The sequence below is a fragment of the Cyprinus carpio genome, chromosome B10, assembly GCF_018340385.1.
Source record: "Cyprinus carpio isolate SPL01 chromosome B10, ASM1834038v1, whole genome shotgun sequence".
NCBI lineage: Eukaryota > Metazoa > Chordata > Actinopteri > Cypriniformes > Cyprinidae > Cyprinus > Cyprinus carpio.
In genome coordinates, this window is record NC_056606.1 from 19,333,622 (window position 1) to 19,355,669 (window position 22,048).

The following is a 22,048-nucleotide window of genomic DNA, read 5'->3' on the forward strand; positions in this document are numbered from 1 at the left end:
TGGTGGAATATCAACGTGGACCGCAGTATAACCCATCCGTCCACGTGTCTCTTGATGTCTCTCCCCGAGCAGGCCAGCCCAGCGACGCAGAGGCGAGCACGCGCCTCCCTCTCGGATCTGTCCCGCGAGGACGACATCGAGAGCCTGACGGTGCGGCAGCTGAAGGAGATTCTCGCCCGCAACTTCGTCAACTATTCAGGCTGCTGTGAGAAATGGGAGCTGGTGGAGCGCGTCCATCGTCTCTACAGAGAGAACGAACTCAACAGAAGATCGAGTAAGAGCCGACGTCACACATAAAGTGTAGAGCTCTTCCCAAAGTAGTCCACTTGTGCTCTAGTTGTTTCTAAAACATCTACACATACATCATCCACAGGCAAAAAATAAAGCTTCCAAAAAAGGGAATTTTTGTGTTCCAAAAAGAATCATTTTTCATAGCGTAAAGAACATTTTAATAATCTAAAGAAGCTTTTTCTATTATAAAGAACCTTTTGTGCAGTGGAAATGTTCCGTGGATTTTAAAGGTTCTTCATGGAAGCATAGATGCCAAAAAAGAACCTTTATTTTAAGGTGTAGGTTTAAGAACATGATTCAGTTCTTTTATTAATCATTTCATCCTTCTGCTAGAAGAGGCTCTTTATGTTGAATTAGTAGAATACAGTGTGAAAGGTTCCTTGGGTGCTTTATATGACCATTTGATCTTCTGCTGGCTATATAATTGGCCGAATAACGAGAAGGAAACTCAGCGGTCTGCTTTTGTAGATGTTCAGGCTGAAAAGAGCACAGCTGACATCATCATATAATAAGAGTGATGGAAGAGGAGGAATGCAGCCAATCTTTTTGACAGACTGCATGTGAGAAATAACAACATGAAATTGAATCAGTCAAGGATCAGCCCAAAATCAGATGAGGCTAATGTGGTTTTCAAACAGGCTTCTGCTCTCCATAAAATTGATTCTTCTCGTTTTCTTTTCCTTGCAGTGGAAAATGTTAGCAACAGCCTAGCTGCAGGTAAGCAAACCAATATTTTGATATATTGTACTTGAAAGTTTATATTTATATACTATAATAGTAATATTTTTATATATTAATTCTAGTGATATTGTAGTATTATTATTATTATTTATTTATTTTGTTTTATGTGCTTTTGTCATTTTTAGTTTTTTTTATTAACGTTTTGAATGTATTTATTTATCTTTCATTTGTTTTTATTTTAGTTTGCATCATTTTAGTACTTCAACGTAAACATATTTTATTTCTGTTAGTTTCAGAGGCAGCATTTCTAATTTTTGCAGATGTTATTTTATTACTGAATCTTATTTTAATAGTTTTAGTTGTAGTTTACAATAACAACACTGGTATTTGAGACGTTATAATATTATATTGAATATTTTTTAAATAAATACTTAAATGCATTATTTTACAAAAACTACTACCAGGACTAATTACTAACTTGGTGAAGCATGAATCGTGTATAACATGGAAGTATGTTCTTCTTTCTGGGTAACAGTTTGTGAAAAGAACAGTTTTCTATATGCATGTGAGCTTACATTAGCTGCCCAATGCTAATAATGTTAACTCTCCCACTGCTGTGTTTGTCAGTCAAAGTCATAGCTTACCCTCCTCCTATATGCAATGGAGGTATTGGAGGTAAGACTCAGCCTTTTTTATTGTGGCACCAACATTATCATTACCATCATCTAATTACCATGAATGAAAAGTGACTCTTCCCAATGCATGCTGGGAGAGTTTGATATGTGGTTTCCACGTGCATGGTCATGAATTATGCTCCTAATGTGATCTGTCTGTCTTTTTATAGCTTGTCACATTACTGTAATTGCACCTTGCCTTCATTAATTATATTAACACTGCTTGGAAAATGGCCCAAAATGATCCAAAGATTATAGCTGTCCAGTCTCAGAAAATATATTAAGTGGCTTTCTGGAGAGGGACCAAGTTTCAGATGCTTTAGGGATGTGCATCGTTTTGGTTTTTTATAGGGCAATTAATAAGCGATAATAAGACTGGCATCAGCAAATACTGGTTTAGTTTGCCACAGAGGAGAGTTGAAAGCACGTACTGTATGTATATCATTCATTAAAAAGTTTGAACGCTGATATTGACCGGGTAAAAGGATGTCAAATAAGAAAGAGTGTGTTAAAGAAGTTTTCCAGGTTCAGTAATACAGAAAATAATATTTACTCTTTGCTGAGCCTATTGTAAAAGCAAAAATATCAGTTTTATAAGGACTTTTAATTTAAAATAATTGAATAAAATTGAAAATAAAATCTTTTTTTAAGATCTAAATTATTGTCCTTTAACAAAAATTCACATTTCGGCTTGTAGATATTTAATGTGCATTGCCCTTTTTATTTCTATTAGAACTGCTTTTTTTAAATTGAGGGATGAGTCAAGAACATTTTCTGTCTCATTCTGTTAAATTGAAAATATGTTTTGAATAGTTTTCTTTATTTTTAAAGAAAAATCAACTGTTGTCTTTAGTTTTTAAAGTTCTTTAACAAAAATTAAAATTTCTGCTTTTAAATATTTAATGCACAAATCCCTATTTATTTCCATTATAACTGCTTTTATTATGGGACGTAATCAAATCTGTGCATAATTAAAAAAAAATGCTTTTGATAGAGTTTAAAGTTGTATTGAATTTTAATTAAAATAAAAATTTACATTTATTAAAAAAAAATTTAACTGAAAATAAAATTTTAACTGAATTTAAATGTAATTTAAAACAATGTTCTTCAAAACTTATTTTATATTCTTTTTTTGAAAAAAGAAATTAATGTCCTTTAACATAAATTCACATTTTAGTGATTTTTAAATATTTAACATGCATGTCCTCATTTATTTCCACTTTTAAAATGCTTTTATTAAAGGTGCTGTATGTAAGTTTTTGACTTAATATTTTGAAATATTATAATATGTTTACAGATATTTAAGAAACATGCTAAGTTAACACTTGTTTATCTGCCCACTGCCAGTTTACCCAATTGTATTTCGGCACCCCAGGTTGGCAGTTGGCGGAAAACACAGCTTATTTCATTTCAGTCATTGTCATGTGCGCTCGTTCCTGTTTGTGTCGTCAATCTGGCAACCTGCGTGTGCATCAAGTCTGAGGAGGAGGGGCCTGGTGAAAAAAACCCTCTCCAATATTTTGAATTTGGACTGCAATACCTAGTTCAACCACTAGTTGTCAATCCTACATACAGCACCTTTAAATTACTGTACGTGATGAGCCAAAAACATTTACTTTCGTAATAAAGAAATGATTGAGTTTTAAAGTTTTACATTAGCTTAAAGCATTTTAATTGAACGAAAATTAAGTTACACATTTTACCGTTCGAAATTTTTTTTGACTATTAAACAAGATCTCAAACCTTCCATATATTGTCTTGCAGATGGTGTGCAAGTAGCTCAGCTGGGCGGCGTTGATGAGAACCTGTGCCGTATCTGCATGGATGCCGTGATAGACTGCGTTCTGCTGGAGTGCGGTCACATGGTCACCTGCACCAAGTGCGGCAAGAGGATGAGCGAGTGCCCCATCTGCAGGCAGTACGTGGTGCGGGCGGTGCACGTCTTCAAGTCTTAACGGGTGAGCTTCACCTCTACTGGAAAACCAACACACCAGATGCTTCCTGCTGGACCGAGCAGGCTGGGGCCGCGACTGGACCAATGAACTGCCCCTTTAGATTCAAAGTGGTGGAAACCTGTACTGCGCACACCTTCTTTACAGAGCGGGCATTTCATGCTGCCCATTTTTATTTGGTCATTCATTGACACGTTTGAAATCATTTCTGCGGTTACTAACCCAGGGAAGATGGACGATTTAGAAGAATAACGTATAAAAACATGAACGTTTAAGTGGTTTACAGTACATTCCTGTAAACCTTTTGGAAATGTCTTATTGTATGTGCAATATTAGAAATCTTTATGTGTGCGTGTAGAGAAACCGATTGCCATTAAGATGCATGTTGTTGTAGCAGCAGTTAAAACCATTGGCGTGAAGGGGGAACGTACTGTAGGTGCCAAAGTAGAAATGTGCAGAACGGCTTCTGGATTATGTTTTGACGTGCTATATTATTAATAAGCGTGTTATTTTCATGTATTAAATCGGCCATACCACAAATCAGCATCCATGACACCGGATCAAATGACCAGCTAGCAGAAGAGTTATTTTTAGCAAGATTATAGAAACTGTATCGTATTTTTTCACAGAGTCACTGGAATCCAGTATCTGCCACTATGTAGCTTATTACTGGAACCTCAATTACTTTTTTTTATCAAATTTTGCAGTATCTGTCGAACGTCAGGTGTGTGGTTGGTTTGTCTCCATTGTGCTCCATATACAAGTTACTTAAAGGTGTGTCAGATGATTGGGTGGTTACCAGGGTAAAGGAAGTTAGGCTGGTCATGTGATCTCAACGGTAAGGAAGGTTCACTTTTGTAGACCAAAAACTTTTTGGGAGTCTCACATGAGTGTACAATATTAAAACATTTGTCAAAGCACTATTTATTGGTATCTAAGTTGGTAAAAAAAATTCTCAGTGCACCTTTAAGCCTTGGTAGGGTAGGTTTCATTTGCAAAATATTCGGTTTTTATAGTGGGTCAAAAAGACCATTTTGAGTTTGATGTTCTTCATCTCCAGCAATACCATGAAAGACGTCGGTTTTTTGGTGAGTTGTGTTGTTGTACCACATTTACATGGCATAAGAGATTTCCACAAGAGGTGCTACATGGATTTACGTATCACAGTTCCCTATTGCGTTCGTGATTTTAAACCGTTTCTTTCCCTTTTTGTGCATACTTACATTTTCTAGATAACGATAAAATAAAAGGAAAGGAAATTGTTATTTGATTCCTCTAGATGCCCTTTGTTGCTGTGAATTCTGTAGGCAAACACAAGTTATTATCTGTGGTATTGGCTAGACAAACAAATATAAAGGAACGTTTAATCAATTAAACAAATGATTTTATATACATGTGAAAAAAGTTGTACACAAAGTATATGGATATATTCTCCTCTGTTGTCCAGTTTTTCTTGCATTTTCTTTTAAATGTTTCGTCCCCCTTCAGCATTCCAGTTTTTCCTTGAATGTAAACAATATTTATTTCGTTGTTTATATTTTAAACCAGTCACAAATAATTATGTAGTAGAATTGATTACATTCTGGTGTCACATTCATGTATTTCTATAATCAGACTATTTTATAATTTGCTTCTAGAACATCACACCCATCTGCCCAACACTGACACTGTGCTTGTGTGTATGTTTCTAATGCTGCTATCTCTAAAAGATGTCACTTGGTAGTAGGCAACTACTCTAGCTGAGCAGACAAGATTACACTCTTAATGACTTAAACTGAGCGCTGGAAGACGTTTTGGGATCTGGTCTTTGTATTTTGGAATGTTGAACTTTTTATTTTGGTAATTCAAAGATGATTTATTAAATTTAATAAAATATGGTAACTTGAACTAACAAAATAAAAGTTTTCTGATTTCAGTGTTTATTTTGTTCCTCAGTTGCAAACGATGAAATGCTCATCGGCGCCCTCTAACGCCTGCTAAGTGCAACGCAGTCATAGGAATACGTTACTCTCAGTCAGACGCAAGCGGATGAAAATAACGTTTTTATTCATAGCACAATACACGGATATGGTTGCTGGTTATTCTGGAGAACGGATTCGCTAAGGTATGCCTGTCTGTATGTGATAATGTACTATATTTACTCAATTATAAGTCTTAACACGAGAGTGAGGAAAAAAGCGGGAAATCATAATTGCTTGATCCTGTGTATGGATAATGAATAATGCTGTGTATCGTTTTCTGCGCAAAATATACTAAAAATGTTCACACAGTTAAAATTCGGTTAAGCAAAACATCAATACTGGAAAAAATATCAGTATTTATTCAGTTCAAACAGTGCAAATACGTTTTTCCCCAGATATATACATATTAAAGAAGCCCAGGTAAGTAATAGTCCTATGGAAAAAAAGAATGTACCTTAAGAACATCTTATAACATTAGAAGACGTTACATCTTAAATTAACATTACAAAAACATCTGCACAGTTACTATAGCTAGTATAGATGGGATCTGCTTAACTTCCTACTGTGTAGAAAAAAAATAAACTTTGTACTGACTAAATACTGTCAATAAAGTCTATATATATATATTTATGAGTGCATGTAATACTGCACATAAAATGTGAAATCCCTTCTGATACAAAAATTAACACTGCATGACGCTTAACGTTTGCATGGTAACGAAAAAAGCACATGCATTTTGAATTTTTCTTTTCCGAGAAAGAAAATAACAGTCGGTTTTGTCACTGCAACACAGCACTGTGTGACTTTAAAACCTTTTTTTATATATATATATATATATAACATTTATGCAAAAGATATGAATAAACATGCCATTCAACAGCATTTTAACATTGGCACGCTCTGCTAGCTGTGCCTTGTAAACGTAAAAACCAATAAAAGTTTGCCTTAGAAGCACAACATAAACAAATTGGAAACAATAAACAGATTGAAAGGCTGAATTTGCCACCAGAGATGAATACATTTCTTCACTTGTGAGCTCTGGTGTTGATGAGTTCAGGCATTTGCTTGGAGTGTGTCGTTTAGCAATATGCCATTTTTCTCTCTGCTGGTTTTCTATTGAGTGTGTTAGGCTCCACACATCCTGTGTTTGAAAAGTGTAGAAAATGGAGGGCGAAATTGTTTGTTCCCTGGGTTCTAGGTCAAGTTATTGTCAGTGTCTTTGTTGACTAGCTCAGTTTGCGCAGTAGTTTTTCCTCGATCAGTCTGAACTGCACGCTGACGGACATCTCTGCGATGAACTGCTCACAACCCTCTTTGGTCACCTGTTTGCAGTACCGCAGGTCGATGTGACAAATGTTTCCGCAGCGCTTGAAGTAGGTCAACGACAGGTCTGTAACTTTGTTACAAACTGTGGATGAAAGGAAAAGGGATTTAGAGCCACAGCCACTCAGATTTACATTAATGCTTGACATAAGCAGCAAGTGAAGAGTAGTGGCCTTGCTGTTTTATGCATTGTATCTTGGGAAAAGCATGATGCAAGATAGCAATCTTATCAGATTAAGATGAGTTTGTCTATATATACACACACACAATGTATGCATGGTTGTTTTCCAGGCCACTCGACTGTCCGTAAGCATGTCTAACTTGTTATGTGAGGGTTTTAGTATTTCCTGCAATACCTGAAAGGTTGATGTGAGTAAGAGAGTCTCTGGTCGTGGTGCCGGCTGCCGTGAGGATATTCACACTCTGGTCGGTGATGTGGTTACAGTAACTAAGGTCCAATTGGGACAGTGAAGGTATATGTTTTATGATCAGCTTCAGGGACGTATCTGTGATGTCCAGTCCAGCTAGATAGAGATTCTCCACGTTTCTTAGTTTACTTCTGCTGTCCAACTGACCTGAAAGACAGCAATATGCATCTTTTACCATGTCAGTTTTTAAACAATCTAACAGAAATGTACCTGTACTATTTGCTGTGTACACATGGGGGCGCTATGAATTGGCAAAATAAGAGATAAAGAACTTCTAAATGGGTCAAGACGAGTAAATATTGGACAGCAATTAATGCTATCATTCAGTACCTGGCCTGTTGTCTGTCGGCGGGGAGAGCAAGTCTCTTATCTGGTTGTCGTTGAGTCCCTCTACCCACTGCACATCTAAAGTTCTTAGCAAAGGACAGCTGGATGTGCATAAAGCTGATACAGCTGCCCACGAACAGCCTGCCAGCAACAGAATCCTCAGACCTGCCAGGAAACCAACACAAAGGAGTCATGCAAGTATCGAACATGAGAGTGAAGTTGGCATACATCAGGGATGCCCAATCCTGTTGAGTTCGGTATCAACCCTGCTCCAAAACACCAGTTTGTAATTATCAAAAGTTCCTGAAGATATTAATTAACTGGTTTATGTGTATTTGATTAGGACTGTAACTAAACTTCACAGTAAGGCAGACCTTTGGTAACAAGACTGGGGTGTAGAGTACATTAAAAAAAAACTACACCTTCAGGAGATACACACAGGTCAAAGCAGCTGGAAGGGAATACACCTGTACAGTGAACCTGAGAAACACTGAAACAAAGCGGTTTCCACCATTAATCAATTTAGGCGGTAAGTACGTGTGTGATTGTACCAGGTAATCTGTTGATTAGCCAGCTGAGCTGCTTCTTAGAGATGTTGGTCCAACTCAGGTCCAGGGAGACCGGTTGTCTGCGGATAATGCCACTCAGCATTAGTGGAGTGATTGACTTGCACCGGTTCAGATCGATCTTGGTCCACAGTCTTTTATCACAACACCTAAGAACAGAGAACAGAATACTTAAATTTACTGTGTATCTTAAGAAGTTGAGTTTGGCACTTGCTTGGAATATACCTAACATAGAGGACCAAACCCTTAAGGATCTAAGCTACTTAAAGTCACAATAAGTGAAAAGGATCACTTCATTCCATTGACTCAAATACAGTCCAGTGTTTTCATTGGTCAGGACAAGGGTTAAAGATGTGGTTAAGTCTGAGAGCAAGGTAGAAAACTAATAAAAGTGCCAGTGGAGGAAAAGGATGCTCATGTAGTACTGCGGGAAGAGCTAGACTTCTAAACATCTGCTGCAGTATAAAGTATATTCTCTAGTGCAAATGCAGCTTAAAAGCACGTACCATCTGTTCCAGGTCTTGCAGACCCGCATGCAGACACAGAGGTCTTGGTGTGTGAGGTGGCTGAACACTGCCATCCACACCTCTCTCCGCATGACGTGATTCTTCCCGTCATCTAGGGGCAGCCCATCCGGAGGGGGGCTGATCGGAGGGGGGCGAATTACGTGACGCTCCATCTGAACACATTTCGGTGGAGAGCGGCAAGGTGTTGGGCGAATGACAGGGGTAGGTGTAGTCCTGATCCAGTTAACCGGGACCTGTTCTCGCAAGGATCCGTTTAGTTCCCGCTTAGGTCCCAGCCAGTCTCTCAGATGGCTGCTGCCATTCCTCAGTGGTTTTCTGTCTTCTCCATCACTATCTGGTTCTGTCTTCACCGCCCTGCCATTCTGATGAGCCAGACAATCCTCTGTCTTCTGAATCTCCTGATTAAGTTGTTTGCTTAGTTCTTTGCTCAGTTCTTTGTTGGGCAGACGAGGTTTGCGTTTGGTTTTTCGCTGGCTCCTCAACTGTGTATCAACCCCCGAGTCGCTGCTGGGCCCTGCCTGGGTAAAACCGCCCTGTGATTGGTCGCCTTCCAATGCATTTGAGGTCTTGTGCACAAGCTTCCCATTCTCCTCTCGGCTACTCTTCTCCTTCATTGTCTCCTCTTCTTCTTCCTCCTCTTCGTCATCTCCATCCTCTTCTTCTGAGGGCACAAAGCTGAAAGCTCTCCTCTCCGATTCTTGTCTGTTATCCTCATCATACTCCTCATCATCCTCTCTTTCTGTCTTTATCTGTCCCAGGACATTAGAAGTTGAGAGATCTTCAGGCTTTGAGCGCTTCTTCTGTGGATTTAAAAGAGGGTCAAAATACATGCTTTGCAAAAATATTATTTCATCTCTTATTTGCTTTTACTTATTCATTGTCTTGCTACCTTTTTCTTGACATTGGAATCTGAGTCTGAGTCGTTTTTAAAGAGTTTTCTCTTCTTGCGGAGTGGGTTGTCCTCCAATTTGGGAGAACGTTTCTTAAAGGCATCTTCTGACTTGCAGGTAGGATTGTCCTCTCGTTCTGTCTTCTTCTTCATAACAGGTGAAACAGTAGAGGTGTAGGACTCTGTAGACATGTTAGATTCTGGCTCTTCCTTTACATCCCTGTTCATTCTCTGGTCTTTGAGCATAGAGCCAGGGAGATTAGAGGCGTACTTAAACCCTGGGCCTCTTTTTTGCTTTGTGACCAAAAGGTGGGAAAGAAGACAAGACCGGTTTATATCCATTACGTTGTATCATCACCATTTTCATTATTTTTAAGTATGTTGTTAGGTAGGACAGTGATGCTTACTTTCCCAGTCTTTCCAGCATGATTGCATTTCGGACACTCCCAGCAATTTGGCAACTCATCATTTACAACACCGCCAGAATCCTTCTCCTGAACAACAGAACAGAATAAGTTCCCACTCAAAAGAACAATAGACAGACAAATTGTATGTCTAAAATAAGACATTTGAAAGATTGTTGATGCCATTATGGCTCAGATATTACAGGTTCCAGTTGTTTGTTGGCCTGATTAGGAAAACAACCTTCAAGCATCCAGGATGGATGATTTCGTTGCAGACAGAGCACTCCATAAGCATCATGTTGAACTTGTCCTCCTCATTCTCTACTGTGTCTTCTTTCCCAGCCTCTCCGCAAACCAGACACACAGCAGTGTGAGGCAGAACAGGCTGCAAAACAGAAAAAGAGCAGCTATTAGTTCCTCCAGATGTGCCATTCAGCAGATCAAAGGTCAAGTCTGATGATGAGTACCCAGACTGACCGCTATGCACTGTCTCATGATACAGGACTGCTTCATGCGGCCTGGTCCACCAAACTTCTTCATGTCTTTGCAGAAGTGGCACTCGCCACACTCTTTGCGCGTACATGCCTCGCACTTCCTGCAGCGTGTCCGTCTGCGCCGGGCACTAGATGAACCGCGACTGGACGAGAGCTTCACTCCTCCTGCTGTCGAGCCTGGAGCAGCCGATGGAGATGAGCCCATCTTTGTTTTTGGCCGATTAAACGGCCGTGGCTGAAATATATAAAACCATAGAATTATTTATACAAGAGCCAAAGGAAAATGAGAAGCAAGATTAAGCTTTTCTCAACGTGTTTTACATGTAGCATACTGAACATGTTTGGAAACAAGGACATGATGAACATGATCTGTTTATGAGCTGCTTGCCGACTTTAACAGTAATGAAATGCAATGCCACATAGTCAAGGAAATGCAAACATGATGAACACAAACCTATCAACTTTCAGACCCCACACTCTGAGAGTGAGTTCATATGGTTCAGATTTAGTTGTATGTGCAGTTATTCAAATTGTTTATATGCCCTTGAGGCACTTTAAAGAAAAAAACTGGAGAACAGAACATGAGAATGCATTTTTACTACTGTGAATACTGATAAAATCTGCCCACAATGTCAAGTTGGAGGACATTCCCTGTTGTTATTAACTCTTGCGTCAATTAAAGAACAATAAGTCAGGATACATCTGCAGGAACATGCATTAAACCAGCCAACGAATATTATTCCTAAAAACATTTATTGATAAACGTAAACTGCGTTTCCTTAGAAACACAAATATTCCACCAGATTTAGCTGTTATGTAACAGAGGGGAAAACAGCAGCAGTAGCAGGAACTTCAGAATGAATGCATGTTTGTATTTGCCATTTGATCTCCTTAATGTGAAGCACTTTCCATTATTGATTCGGTTTCCTTTTTGATAGAGCTTTTATTCGTCTTTTGTGTTATTCTTGGCAACAGTGCATTTAGACTATATATCACAAATAAGCTTAATACATACACATTTATAAACTCTCAAGCAAGTCAAAGGGAATTATTCTTCAAAGAGCTATATTCCACATCCCATGGGTTGCCATGTCCTCATTACATCAAGCAGAAGTCATGCCTGTCCCAGCACCCACAGCACGAGTTTCCTATGGGACCATGGGATGATTGATGAGAATGAATCTGGCCTCCACCCTCTTTATGAACCTTCTTAATGGAAAGGAAAACATGAACAATCGCATTAGCCAGAGGGGGAAAGTGCAACCTGCCCTCCTCAATAGGTACATTTCTTTTAAACAGCCTAAGTAGATTTCTCTGCCCATGAGAGCTGAGATTAGCTCTTCAATCAGAGTCAAAAGTCCTGTTTCCACAGAGCTTTGAAGTTGATGCTTATAGTAGAATTGATTTTTGCCTTGCACAATCTTTCCTACATGGACGAAATAAAAGAAAAAGCAACAACAACATACTGTTGAGATCTTGAAGTTGTCTACAAATATCAGAAAGCAGAAACTGCTGTTTCACAACATCTCAGATGTGATGTGTTATGAAATCGTGTTTGGAGAAAAACAGAAGCACAAATTCAAGCACGTGGTCTGCAGAGCCGGGGGAGAGGAGACTGCCAGTGGGAAAAACATTCCAGACCAAATCTAATATCTCTTGTTAATGTGTTGGATGTCTTGAGTTTTTGATTGTAAGAGCTGCTTTCACCCAGATTAAAGACAGGACCTTGAAAATTAATTAAAGATCCCACAAGAACACCACCCAAAATCAAAAGTTCCAAGCACAGGTCAAACAACTTATCAGTTTTTTTTTTAGTTTTTTTTTATTTTTATTTTTTAAAGGGGTGCTATTATGCTTTTTCACTTTTTCAACTTTAGTTAGTCTGTAATGTTGCTGTTTGAGCATAAAAAAGATCTGCAAAGTTACAAAGCCCAATTCAAAAAGAGATATTTTATTTAACAGAAATAACTTTTCAAAAACTACAACGAACAACTCGTTTGGACTACAACCACTGATATATATATATATATATATATATATATATATATATATATATATATATTATATATATATATATATATATAAATAATAAAGTGACAGTGACTACAATGCATATTTTCCGGGATTTGTGATATCACAAAGATCGACGAGTGGGACGAGACCTGGTTGAGCTGCACTAGAAAAGGCAATGAGTGTTATCATTATGTCGGAGACAGGCTAGCTTTCCCAAGGCAGACGAGCTTTAGAGTGGTTACAATCATCTGGGTTTAAATTGTGCTCAAATTGATTTGATTTTGATGCAATATTTACACAAAAGCTCACAGCAGGCGGCTATAGTTAGGGGCATGACATTTCCCAACCAGGCGCCGAGTGCTGCCAATCACAACACAGACTGTCCCAGCTAACCAATTAACACACAGACTGGCCCAGTTAACTGATCACGGCGCATTTCGTATTTCAGAAGGCGGACCTTCATTTGATACAGGAAATATTCCAGCCATTCATGCCAGACTGGGGAGAGAGGTGTTGTAATTATGTAAAATATGTAAAATAATGTGTTTTTCGAACAACCTAGTATGAAAGCCTGTTCTAGTACACCCCCAAAACAAAATCAAGACCATGTAAAAGAGCATAATAGGACCCCTTTAAGGTTCATTTTTGGCGTTTTGCCCTTATTACAATAGGACAGTATAGAGGAGTCAGGAAGTGAAGTGGGAGTGAAGGAGAAGGGGGTGGGATCAAAAATGGTCCTTGAGTTTGGATTTGAACTTGGGATGCCCAGTGCTGTCAAACGATTAATAGCATCCATAGTTTGTTTACATAATATGAGTGTGTACTGTGTTTATTTATTACGCATACATAAATACACACACATAAGGTGTGTGTGTGTGTATATATATATATATATTTTTTTTTTACATGTATATATTTATATTCATAATTTATTTTAGATAAAATATTTAATATATAAACATAACAATTTTCTTACATGTGCATGCATTTGTGTGTTTTTATATATAGGCTACATAAATATACACAGTACATGCTCATATATTATATGAACAAAAACTTTTATTTTGGATGCGATTAATAATTTGACAGCACTAGTTATATGTCGGCACACTGCCCACTAGGCTATCGGCACCAACTCTGTTATTAGTTTTTCTGATAACGTTCTTCTTTTGGTTCTATTGGATGTTGGCTAAAATAAATGTTAATCTTTTATAGTTTTATTTTTTGGTGACAATGACAAAAATAAAAACAATCACTAACTCCTTGTGGGGTTGGCTGTGTATTAATGTGTCATCATTATATTCATAGTTTTATTCTCAATTCAATGCACATTTTGAACATCAATCAAAATGTTCTGAATAAATCCAAATGTTCAGAGCAGATCTGAAGCCAAACAGAGGAGACTTATCTCATCTTCTGCCAACCATCATCACAGCATCTGAGTGTGTGCATATGCCATGACAAATTAATAGCGTAAGCAGATTTGCTTGACATTGTTAGAGCAGCTTGCTGACAAGGTCAGAAAATAAAGACTGCATTGATATAAAAACCGCTGCAGAGATGGAAGATCTCTAACAGGATAATTGTAGATATTAAGGGCAGACATGGATTTTGATGCTTGCTGTCTGGTATAGGTGTGTGTGTGTGCAGAACAAAATACATATCCATGGTAAACATACACAAACAAGCTGACTCAAGCACTTAGTTTGTGATACCATCATTAAACCAGATGTAATTGTCCAACTTATTAAGAAATATTGTCAAATTAAAAATAATAATTAAAATGATTCTGCTAAACAACAGCAAAATTCACAAATCACACCCAGCTGCAGGGACAATGTCAGATTTAATTGGTAGGGTGTGAAGATGCACTTGATATTTAACACTAAACTCACAAAACTGGATGAGGCAGATATCAGCAAAATAAAGCCTTTTCACTGGGGCGAAGAATATCACAATACAAAAACGAATGCAATTGTTGCAGGACTAGCAGCAATGACCAAAAAACATGATAAAACAAAAAATCTAGCTTGATCCCTACTGTGCCTCTGAGAAAGTCACTTAAGTTAGTAAATAATGTGTTTTAAGGTAAAAGTGTCTAAATAGTGGTTTACTGCTATTTCCTTGACCAATACTGATAAGCAATAAACACTTATTTTATACACAATTCTCTAATAATTCACTAAGATGACCTGTGTAGAGATCAACCCTCAAATAGCATCCAAGACCTAATGTATTGATGTAAGATCTGATTTCCTGAAAATGACATCTGATCCAGGATCAGTATAAACCTACATTTTCATAACTACAGGTCCAGGACTAAATATGTTCACAACAGGAACATGTCTGAACTGTTTTTACTCACGTTGGTTCTTTGTCCCGCCCCTCCCCCATGCGCTCATCTTGTAGGACCGGCTCAAAGAGGCCCTTGTTGGGCTGTGGCCAAAACAGTTAAAAATATCCTGGAAATTGAGGAAGTTGAAGTACACAATGCTCTATACAAATATCTGAAACGAGTGGTGAGAGTAAAAATATACGCAATCAGACAAACAGTTTTTACAAAAGCCACAGAGTTGTATTTCATCTTAATGATGGATGATAAAATGATAATAATCTAGCAGCTGCAGCCTTTCCTCAGTGGCGACAGCATTTGGGGTGAAATGCAATTGGATGTTTTCAATAGAAGAGGAATACAAAAGGATTCACTGGAAGTGAATCAAAGATTCGCCCAACCGCAAACATAAAACAAGCGATGGGAGAGTCTCACGTGGGCAGCCACACAAACAGACATATGCAAAGTATTCAAAGAACCCACACACCTTCGAAACCCTGCAGTGTGCATTACATCAACTGGGACCTGTTAGAAAGCATTTGTAGCTGCTATCATAGCATGACAGTAATATCGCAACTACCACATATGAAGCGTCACTGATTTCACTTTCATCTGCAACTCCTAAAAGTACCTAACAAGACCTTACAGCATCAAGAAATGCTAGTTTAGGTTCATGTTTCAACAACCTGCTGTGATATTCATTGAAGTTCAATGAGTAAAATGGAAGAAATGTGACATCACAGTGGTTCAAAATGAGCACCAGGCTCAAAACTGAACTCGTGTGCTAGTCATATGTAGTTATCAGCGGTCACCATAAACATTTCTGACAGCTCTGACAGTTCACTTATCACGTGTACTTCAGTTACACATGCAAATACACACAAATAACAGCTGCATGCAACCTTTCGCATCTCCTTTTCTTAAGTGTAATGACCGGTAGGTCCAGCTCAACGTTACTACCTGCTCAGCATCCGAGTTCTCATAATCCTCCTCGTCAGCGATCAGCGACATGGCCATGGCTCTTACAGTCCTCTCAGCGTTTTGCTAACTGACATGGCTGCAGCCCCGGCTTGCTACTGGCTGAGAGATGGCACAGCCCTCCCTTCTGTTCCTTAGCCATTAGAGCACACAGGCTAGAGCAAGATATGCTCATGAATATGCAGCAGGGGGAGTTCCAAGAAGTGGGAGGGGAGGGAAGAGCGGCAGAGCCAATGGGTGTGCAGTATGCAAAACAGGCTCTTTAATATGCACCAATACAGCTTGGACACATCCAGTAGGAAGAGGGCATGCAGAACAGGGTCATAGGGTAAAGAAGAGAGGCCAGTTGGGGCAGTATAAGGACAGATGGTCTTTAATCACAAAAGACAGACACAATGGAAGCGAAAATTCAGCAGCTGGGCTTTTAGTCGTCGAGACAGTTTTAGTGTTGTGAAGTGGGGGGAGTACAAAAGCCAACATCCAATCGTGTGTGTCACTTTCAATAGGGAAATAAACTAAAACAAGTCTATAAGTGCAGGTTTGCATGGGATTGGTCAGGTCTAATTTTGGGGGACTGGCAACACTTCCCTTGTGTCTGAAGCCGATTCATCATTCCAGTGAAATACTAATGCAAAGTTCTGCTTTGCCTTTTCTAAATACAGACATTGCATCATATTTCCACAGAATCTACCTCACAACTATTTCAGTAGTGCAACAACAAAAAATTTTACACAAAAATATTCTAAACATATTCTTAATTTCAACATCAACCATAAATCTGAAGGGGGGGGGGGGGATTAGGAAGGAATGAAGACAGCAAAACCTTCATAATAGATTTTGCTCCATATCTGTCTTACTGTTAAGTATAATTAACTGATGTTATTGCAGTATGTAAATCAAATTAAGGACCTTAAAAATAGGTTAAAGAATCTTGTTCGGCCACATCCTAATGTTTCTAATCACTCTGCACATCCATTCATACCTTGCCTGTCTTCTTCGGCCAGCATACAATAGGAGAACCAGTGATGGCCAACTTTGGATTGTCATCTGCATGTTCCTTTAACACAACCTGTTTAAGAAGCGGACAAAAAACAAAACTTAAAACAACAAAAAAAAAAAATGTAAAAAGAATTTTTAATGTATTTTATTTTGTTTATTTATTTATTCCTAATTTATTTTGACAATAATAAACAGAAAACATTGCAAACAGTTTTGGTGTGCAAATATGAATGCAAATACTTTGTGTTTTAATATGTAACAAATATTACTTTATTATTTATAATATAATAAAAAATATATATTTTAGAACATATTTTAAGTATTTAAATAAAACAAACAAATGACAGTATATTTCAGATTTGGTATAAAGGAGTTAAAAGAGATGCATTGTTTTGTTTTAAAATCTTGTGCATGTCTTTAATGCCATGCACAATGTCACAGTAAGTTACTGCAAACAACTTACTTTAAAGGGATAGTTCAGCCAAAGATGTAAAATCTATCATTAATTACTCACCTCATGTCGTTCCAAACCTGTAAGACCTTCGGTCATCTTCGGAACACAAATTAAGATTATGATTGATGAAATCCAAGAGCTTTCTGACTCTAAATACCAAGGCCCAAAAAGGCCCAGAAAGATAGTAAGGACATTAATAAAATAATCCATGTGACATCAGTGGTTCAACCTTAATTTTGTGAAGCTTCGAGAATATTTTGTGCACATAGAAAACAAAAATAACTATATTTAACAATTTCTTCTCTTCCGTGTCAGTCTTCGCCAATGTTCACAAGAGTACCTTGACGCATGCGTGTGGTGCTGCTGACACAGGAGCCGGCATTCTGACACAGAACACAGATGCACTGCACCTTTTTTACAAGCAGAAGAAGACACAAGCTGTACTTAAAACTGTCTTCGTAAACATGTCTTGAAGATTTCAACAGAGAGGATGACTTGCAGTTTTTTGCCCAGCCTTACTTAATTGAACCAGAATATACAGATGATGAACTAAGAGAGATGGATGTTCTACATCAGAACACTAGCACCACACTCATGAGTGGAACCCTCGTGAATGCATGTCAAAGACTGACACTGAAAATCAGAATTGTTGGATAAAGTCGTTATTTTTGTTTTCTTTGCACACAGAAATTATGGTTGAACCACTGATGTCACATGGACTATTTCAATGATTATACTGCATTTCTGTGCCTTGAAGGTATCAGTTTTATTGCTGTCTATGCAGGGTCTGAGAGAGGGCTGCACGATTAATTGAATGTGATTGTCATGCGTATCTTGTCAGTAAAGCCAGTTCTGTAATCAGTACTAAATCTCCATCACATGCTTTCAGATGGAGCAGTTTTTGCTACACAGAGCCGTAGTTCACTGACAAGCTACGGGGGGAGGGGGGGGGAGAAAAAACAAAATCAAATTGCAGATGATATAATTGCACGATTATGAAATCTAAGATATCATTTGCGATAATGAAAGCTGTTTGTGTAGCTTTTCAGTGAACTACGGCTCTGTCTAGTAAATGCTGCTCCATCTGAAAGCATGTGAAAATACCATATTTAATAATTATTTAATTTACTCCAAACTCGCTTTATAATGTCAGCTGACTGTCTGAAATAAATCCTTCTGTGAGATGATGTGGCTTCTTACACAGAATAAGGCACGCAACATATTAAATATTATCCTAAGCAGTGATAAAGTAAAGACTAGCATTGCATTGTTATATACTTTATTATAATGAAAATTATAATAAGAAATATAATAAGAACTTAAATCATATGTTGTTGTAGTCATGTGTTTAGTAGTCACGTTGAATCAATGAAAGCAGTTAAATCTTCTGTTTATTCAGCTACCACTATAGGGATTTCCTGAATTTTTTCTGCTGGGTCATATTTGGAGCTTCAGATGGAGATTTACTACTGATCACAGAATTTTGTTTCAGTGACAAGATGCGCATGACAATAGTAGCTTTTGCCTAATCGCGATTTCATTACGATTTATCGTGCAGCCCTAGTCTGACAGCTCTCAGATTTCATCAAAAATATCTTAACTTGTAATCTGAAGATGAACGAAGATCTTAAAGGTTTGGAACGACATGAGGGTGAGTAGCTAATTAATGACAGAATTTTCATTTTTGGGTGAACTATCCCTTTAAGTGTGTACCTCAGTGACACAAAATGTTGATAGATCATGCATTGTTCCTTGTTGGGTCTGAACCTACAAATCTAGGTCTACAACTAGACTGCCCCACCCAACAGGTGCTTACTTCAATTTATTATTCCTTGAGAAAGGAAAAATGGAGCCAGCAGGAAGTTATAATGATGTCAATTGAAGAAACAGAGACAGACAAGACAAATGACAAGTGGAAAATGTATACAGACCTTCACATCATCTAGCAGTGCTTGTGGATCCTCGATGCCCTCTGGAACGCATTTCTTTGTCTCCGGAAGGGATTCCAGCTTCTCCACCAAGGCCTTGAGTCCATTTATCTCAAACTCTGTCAAGTGGGTCCATTTGCCGGAATGTTCCATTCCAGGCGAGCCAGACGGAGTCTTGGGACACTCTGAAGGCAGGGACTTGAAGCTGTCTTCAGAATCATCGGCCGGGGATTTAAAGGTCTGATAGGGAGGGACAGTGGAGGAGGGCTGGGTCGTCCCCTCTGTCCTCTCTAACCGTGTCTCACACGAGTCCTCCTCCATGTCAAGCCGAGGAGCAGAGACAAGACTCTCAGTTACAAGCTTGGGTTCAGCTAAATAAAATCAGAAGAGAAAACAAGCTACTCACCAAATCCGAAATCACCAAAATCAAAATTACACGAAGACCAGAAGACATAGACAGAACAAGTCTAGGAATCATCTTGATAAATGTTAGTAGGTGAAATAAGGAAACATGGAAACTAGCATGTACTTTCTAAGATTGAAAATGCAAAGAAGGGCTCACTTAGTTGACTGGCTCACTACTTGAGTTCAGTAAGAGTGATTAAAATGGATATTCATAAACCCCCTCCAATACAAATTGTTGGATCGTATCTGCAGCTTACATCTAAGGAAGTCCACACTCAAAATTAAAAGTCAATCTGTGCAGACTGATTTTTCAGTCCCATTCTTGCTAAAACTAAATTATATTTCTTCCCACTCCCACCCTCAACTTTTACATTTTGTCCCACTCCCATGCACAAAATCCCACAGTAGTAAGAGATCTATATGGATTTTAAGTCACATTTCAGTTTGATTCTGTTTCGCTCCGGTGTCTCCGGTGGTTTTTCCAATTCCACACACAATGCTTCTGACCTCACCTTGTTGCATTTATCACAGAAGTCAAGAGTAAGGTGCTTTCCCTTGCTACCTAACCCTGTGCCTGTAAATAGTAATTTTTTTGCTGTGCAATAGACTAACAACATTCTATACCTTAAAATGTCAAATATATTTAAGTAACTTTTATTTTATTTTTAGATACTTATATTCATGGGAATCCCACAAGTCATTTCTTTCTCCTGCTTCCCACACATACATCAGTATCTTCCCTCATACACAAGCACTTGGCAACTCAAAACTTGTTCCACAATGACTTGTCATGCCTGGTTAGGACAGAAACTGCTATTAGGATTGATAGAATTAAAAGGTATTCACTCTGACAGTGACTCATTTGCAGGATGTCATCAAGTTACTGTTCTTTTGGTTAGTTCACTGTCTGCGATCCCAACAGTAGCTGCCACATCACATTACTGTGCATTTACATGAACTTGATCTTGTTGCATTGCCAATGCTCTCCATTACTTGAAAATGACTTCTGGTTATGTTTATCGTTGCAAATTGGTGTCAGTTTAGCCAACTCACCAGCGTGAACGCGGAAGTCCAGGCTGAGGTGCGAACGTCTGGTCAAGCAGTTCACGTACCTCTCCAACACATACCAGCACATCTCATAGAAGAAAGGGTAGCGGAATTTGGAGTGCACCTGAAACAGATAATTATTTAACCTCTACAAGAGCTGCATGATTATTTATTTATTTATTATTTTTTTTGGGGGGGGGGGGTGAAAATAACTTTTTCTGATGATTTTTCTGATTAAATAAAATCTGTGATTTGGTTTTTTTGTTTTTTTGTTTTTTTTTTCCAACTCCAGGTATGGTTTGTAGGGTTGCACAATTTGGCCCAACATTTTATGACGATATATCAATATAGAAATAATAATAATAATAATAATAATAATAATTATTATTATTATTATTATTATTATTATTATTATAAATAGATTTTTTTGTAGTAGTAATAATATATTGATTTAATAAATTTAAATTATAATAATAATTGTTACCATCATTATCATCATAATTAAAATAAAATTAAAATAAAATATTACTATTATAAAAATTTGAAATATTAATGTTGTAATATTTTTGTAAATTATTAAAAATCAAAATCACTTAAAATTCAATAATTTCTTTAAACAGTACCAGGCTTAAGTGTGACACGTGGCATGTATATTAATTTAATTTATTTAATTTGATTTGATAACACTAAGCCATATTATGATTCTACATAAACTAATCAAATTTTAAGATTTCAAATTGTATAAATTACCACAAATGAATATATGAATAAGCACATTATAAATTAGCATTAACCTAGATTTAAAATAGCTGTTCATTGTTAGTTTGTGATACCTAATGCATTAACTAATGTTAAGAAATTAAACATTATTATACAGTTTTACCCAAACCCTACATATAAAACTAATATTACTGGCTTCATAATAAATAGCTCTTGCAGTATATGAGAAAACGACAACATGACTAAGATGCTTCTCATGCACATATCTTTCCATTCCGGCCCCTCTCCAGGGAGGAAACTCACATTCTCACATTCAGAGTTGTAGAGGGCTTGTGCTCTCATTCCCTCATACCTCCTTCAGCCAGAGCTAAATTTAGAGCACTGCAATAACGCAGCCCCTGGAACAACACAGCCAGTGCCACGATCTGTCTTCTTCTCTGCCTGCTCTGTCTAGCAAATATAAAAATAGCCCGGTCCACCGGCTCTAAGCCCTGCTGAGACATCAAAGTCTCCAGGAGGTTCTGTTAGCAGGAAGCGAGCGACTGTAACACAACACATCAAAGGTGTCTAGTGCTGTCACTAAAACCGCCTTTTAACTGTCAGCAACTGAGCCAATCAGATTTGTTAATATTTTGCTTTTACTTTTATATTTTCA

The 22,048-nt window shown here is 37.8% G+C and overlaps 2 protein-coding genes across 4 annotated transcripts in view; one reads left to right on the forward strand and one right to left on the reverse strand.

Annotated features, from left to right (window-relative positions):
• The window catches only part of rnf34b (ring finger protein 34b), a 22,558-nt gene extending 16,248 nt beyond the window's left edge, over positions 1-6,310 (forward strand). Inside the window, exons 5-8 of one of the 3 annotated variants that reach the window (XM_042733063.1) lie at positions 73-274; positions 979-1,008; positions 1,600-1,647; positions 3,411-6,310. In XM_042733063.1, coding sequence (XP_042588997.1) covers positions 73-274; positions 979-1,008; positions 1,600-1,647; positions 3,411-3,601 — 471 coding nt within the window. In that variant the 3' untranslated portion in view covers positions 3,602-6,310. The remainder of the gene's footprint in view (positions 1-72; positions 275-978; positions 1,009-1,599; positions 1,648-3,410) is intronic. The other 2 variants (XM_042733064.1, XM_042733065.1) reach the window with 2 other exon arrangements.
• LOC109080177 (lysine-specific demethylase 2B) overlaps positions 5,896-22,048 on the reverse strand; it is a 27,443-nt gene continuing 11,290 nt past the window's right edge. The window contains exons 10-21 of the mRNA XM_042733062.1: positions 20,680-20,797; positions 19,225-19,592; positions 16,823-16,909; positions 10,501-10,752; positions 10,265-10,408; positions 10,027-10,113; positions 9,620-9,913; positions 8,710-9,530; positions 8,189-8,352; positions 7,641-7,802; positions 7,239-7,457; positions 5,896-6,967 (exon numbers count right to left, since the gene is read on the reverse strand). Coding sequence (XP_042588996.1) covers positions 6,786-6,967; positions 7,239-7,457; positions 7,641-7,802; positions 8,189-8,352; positions 8,710-9,530; positions 9,620-9,913; positions 10,027-10,113; positions 10,265-10,408; positions 10,501-10,752; positions 16,823-16,909; positions 19,225-19,592; positions 20,680-20,797 — 2,898 coding nt within the window. The 3' untranslated portion in view covers positions 5,896-6,785. The remainder of the gene's footprint in view (positions 6,968-7,238; positions 7,458-7,640; positions 7,803-8,188; positions 8,353-8,709; positions 9,531-9,619; positions 9,914-10,026; positions 10,114-10,264; positions 10,409-10,500; positions 10,753-16,822; positions 16,910-19,224; positions 19,593-20,679; positions 20,798-22,048) is intronic.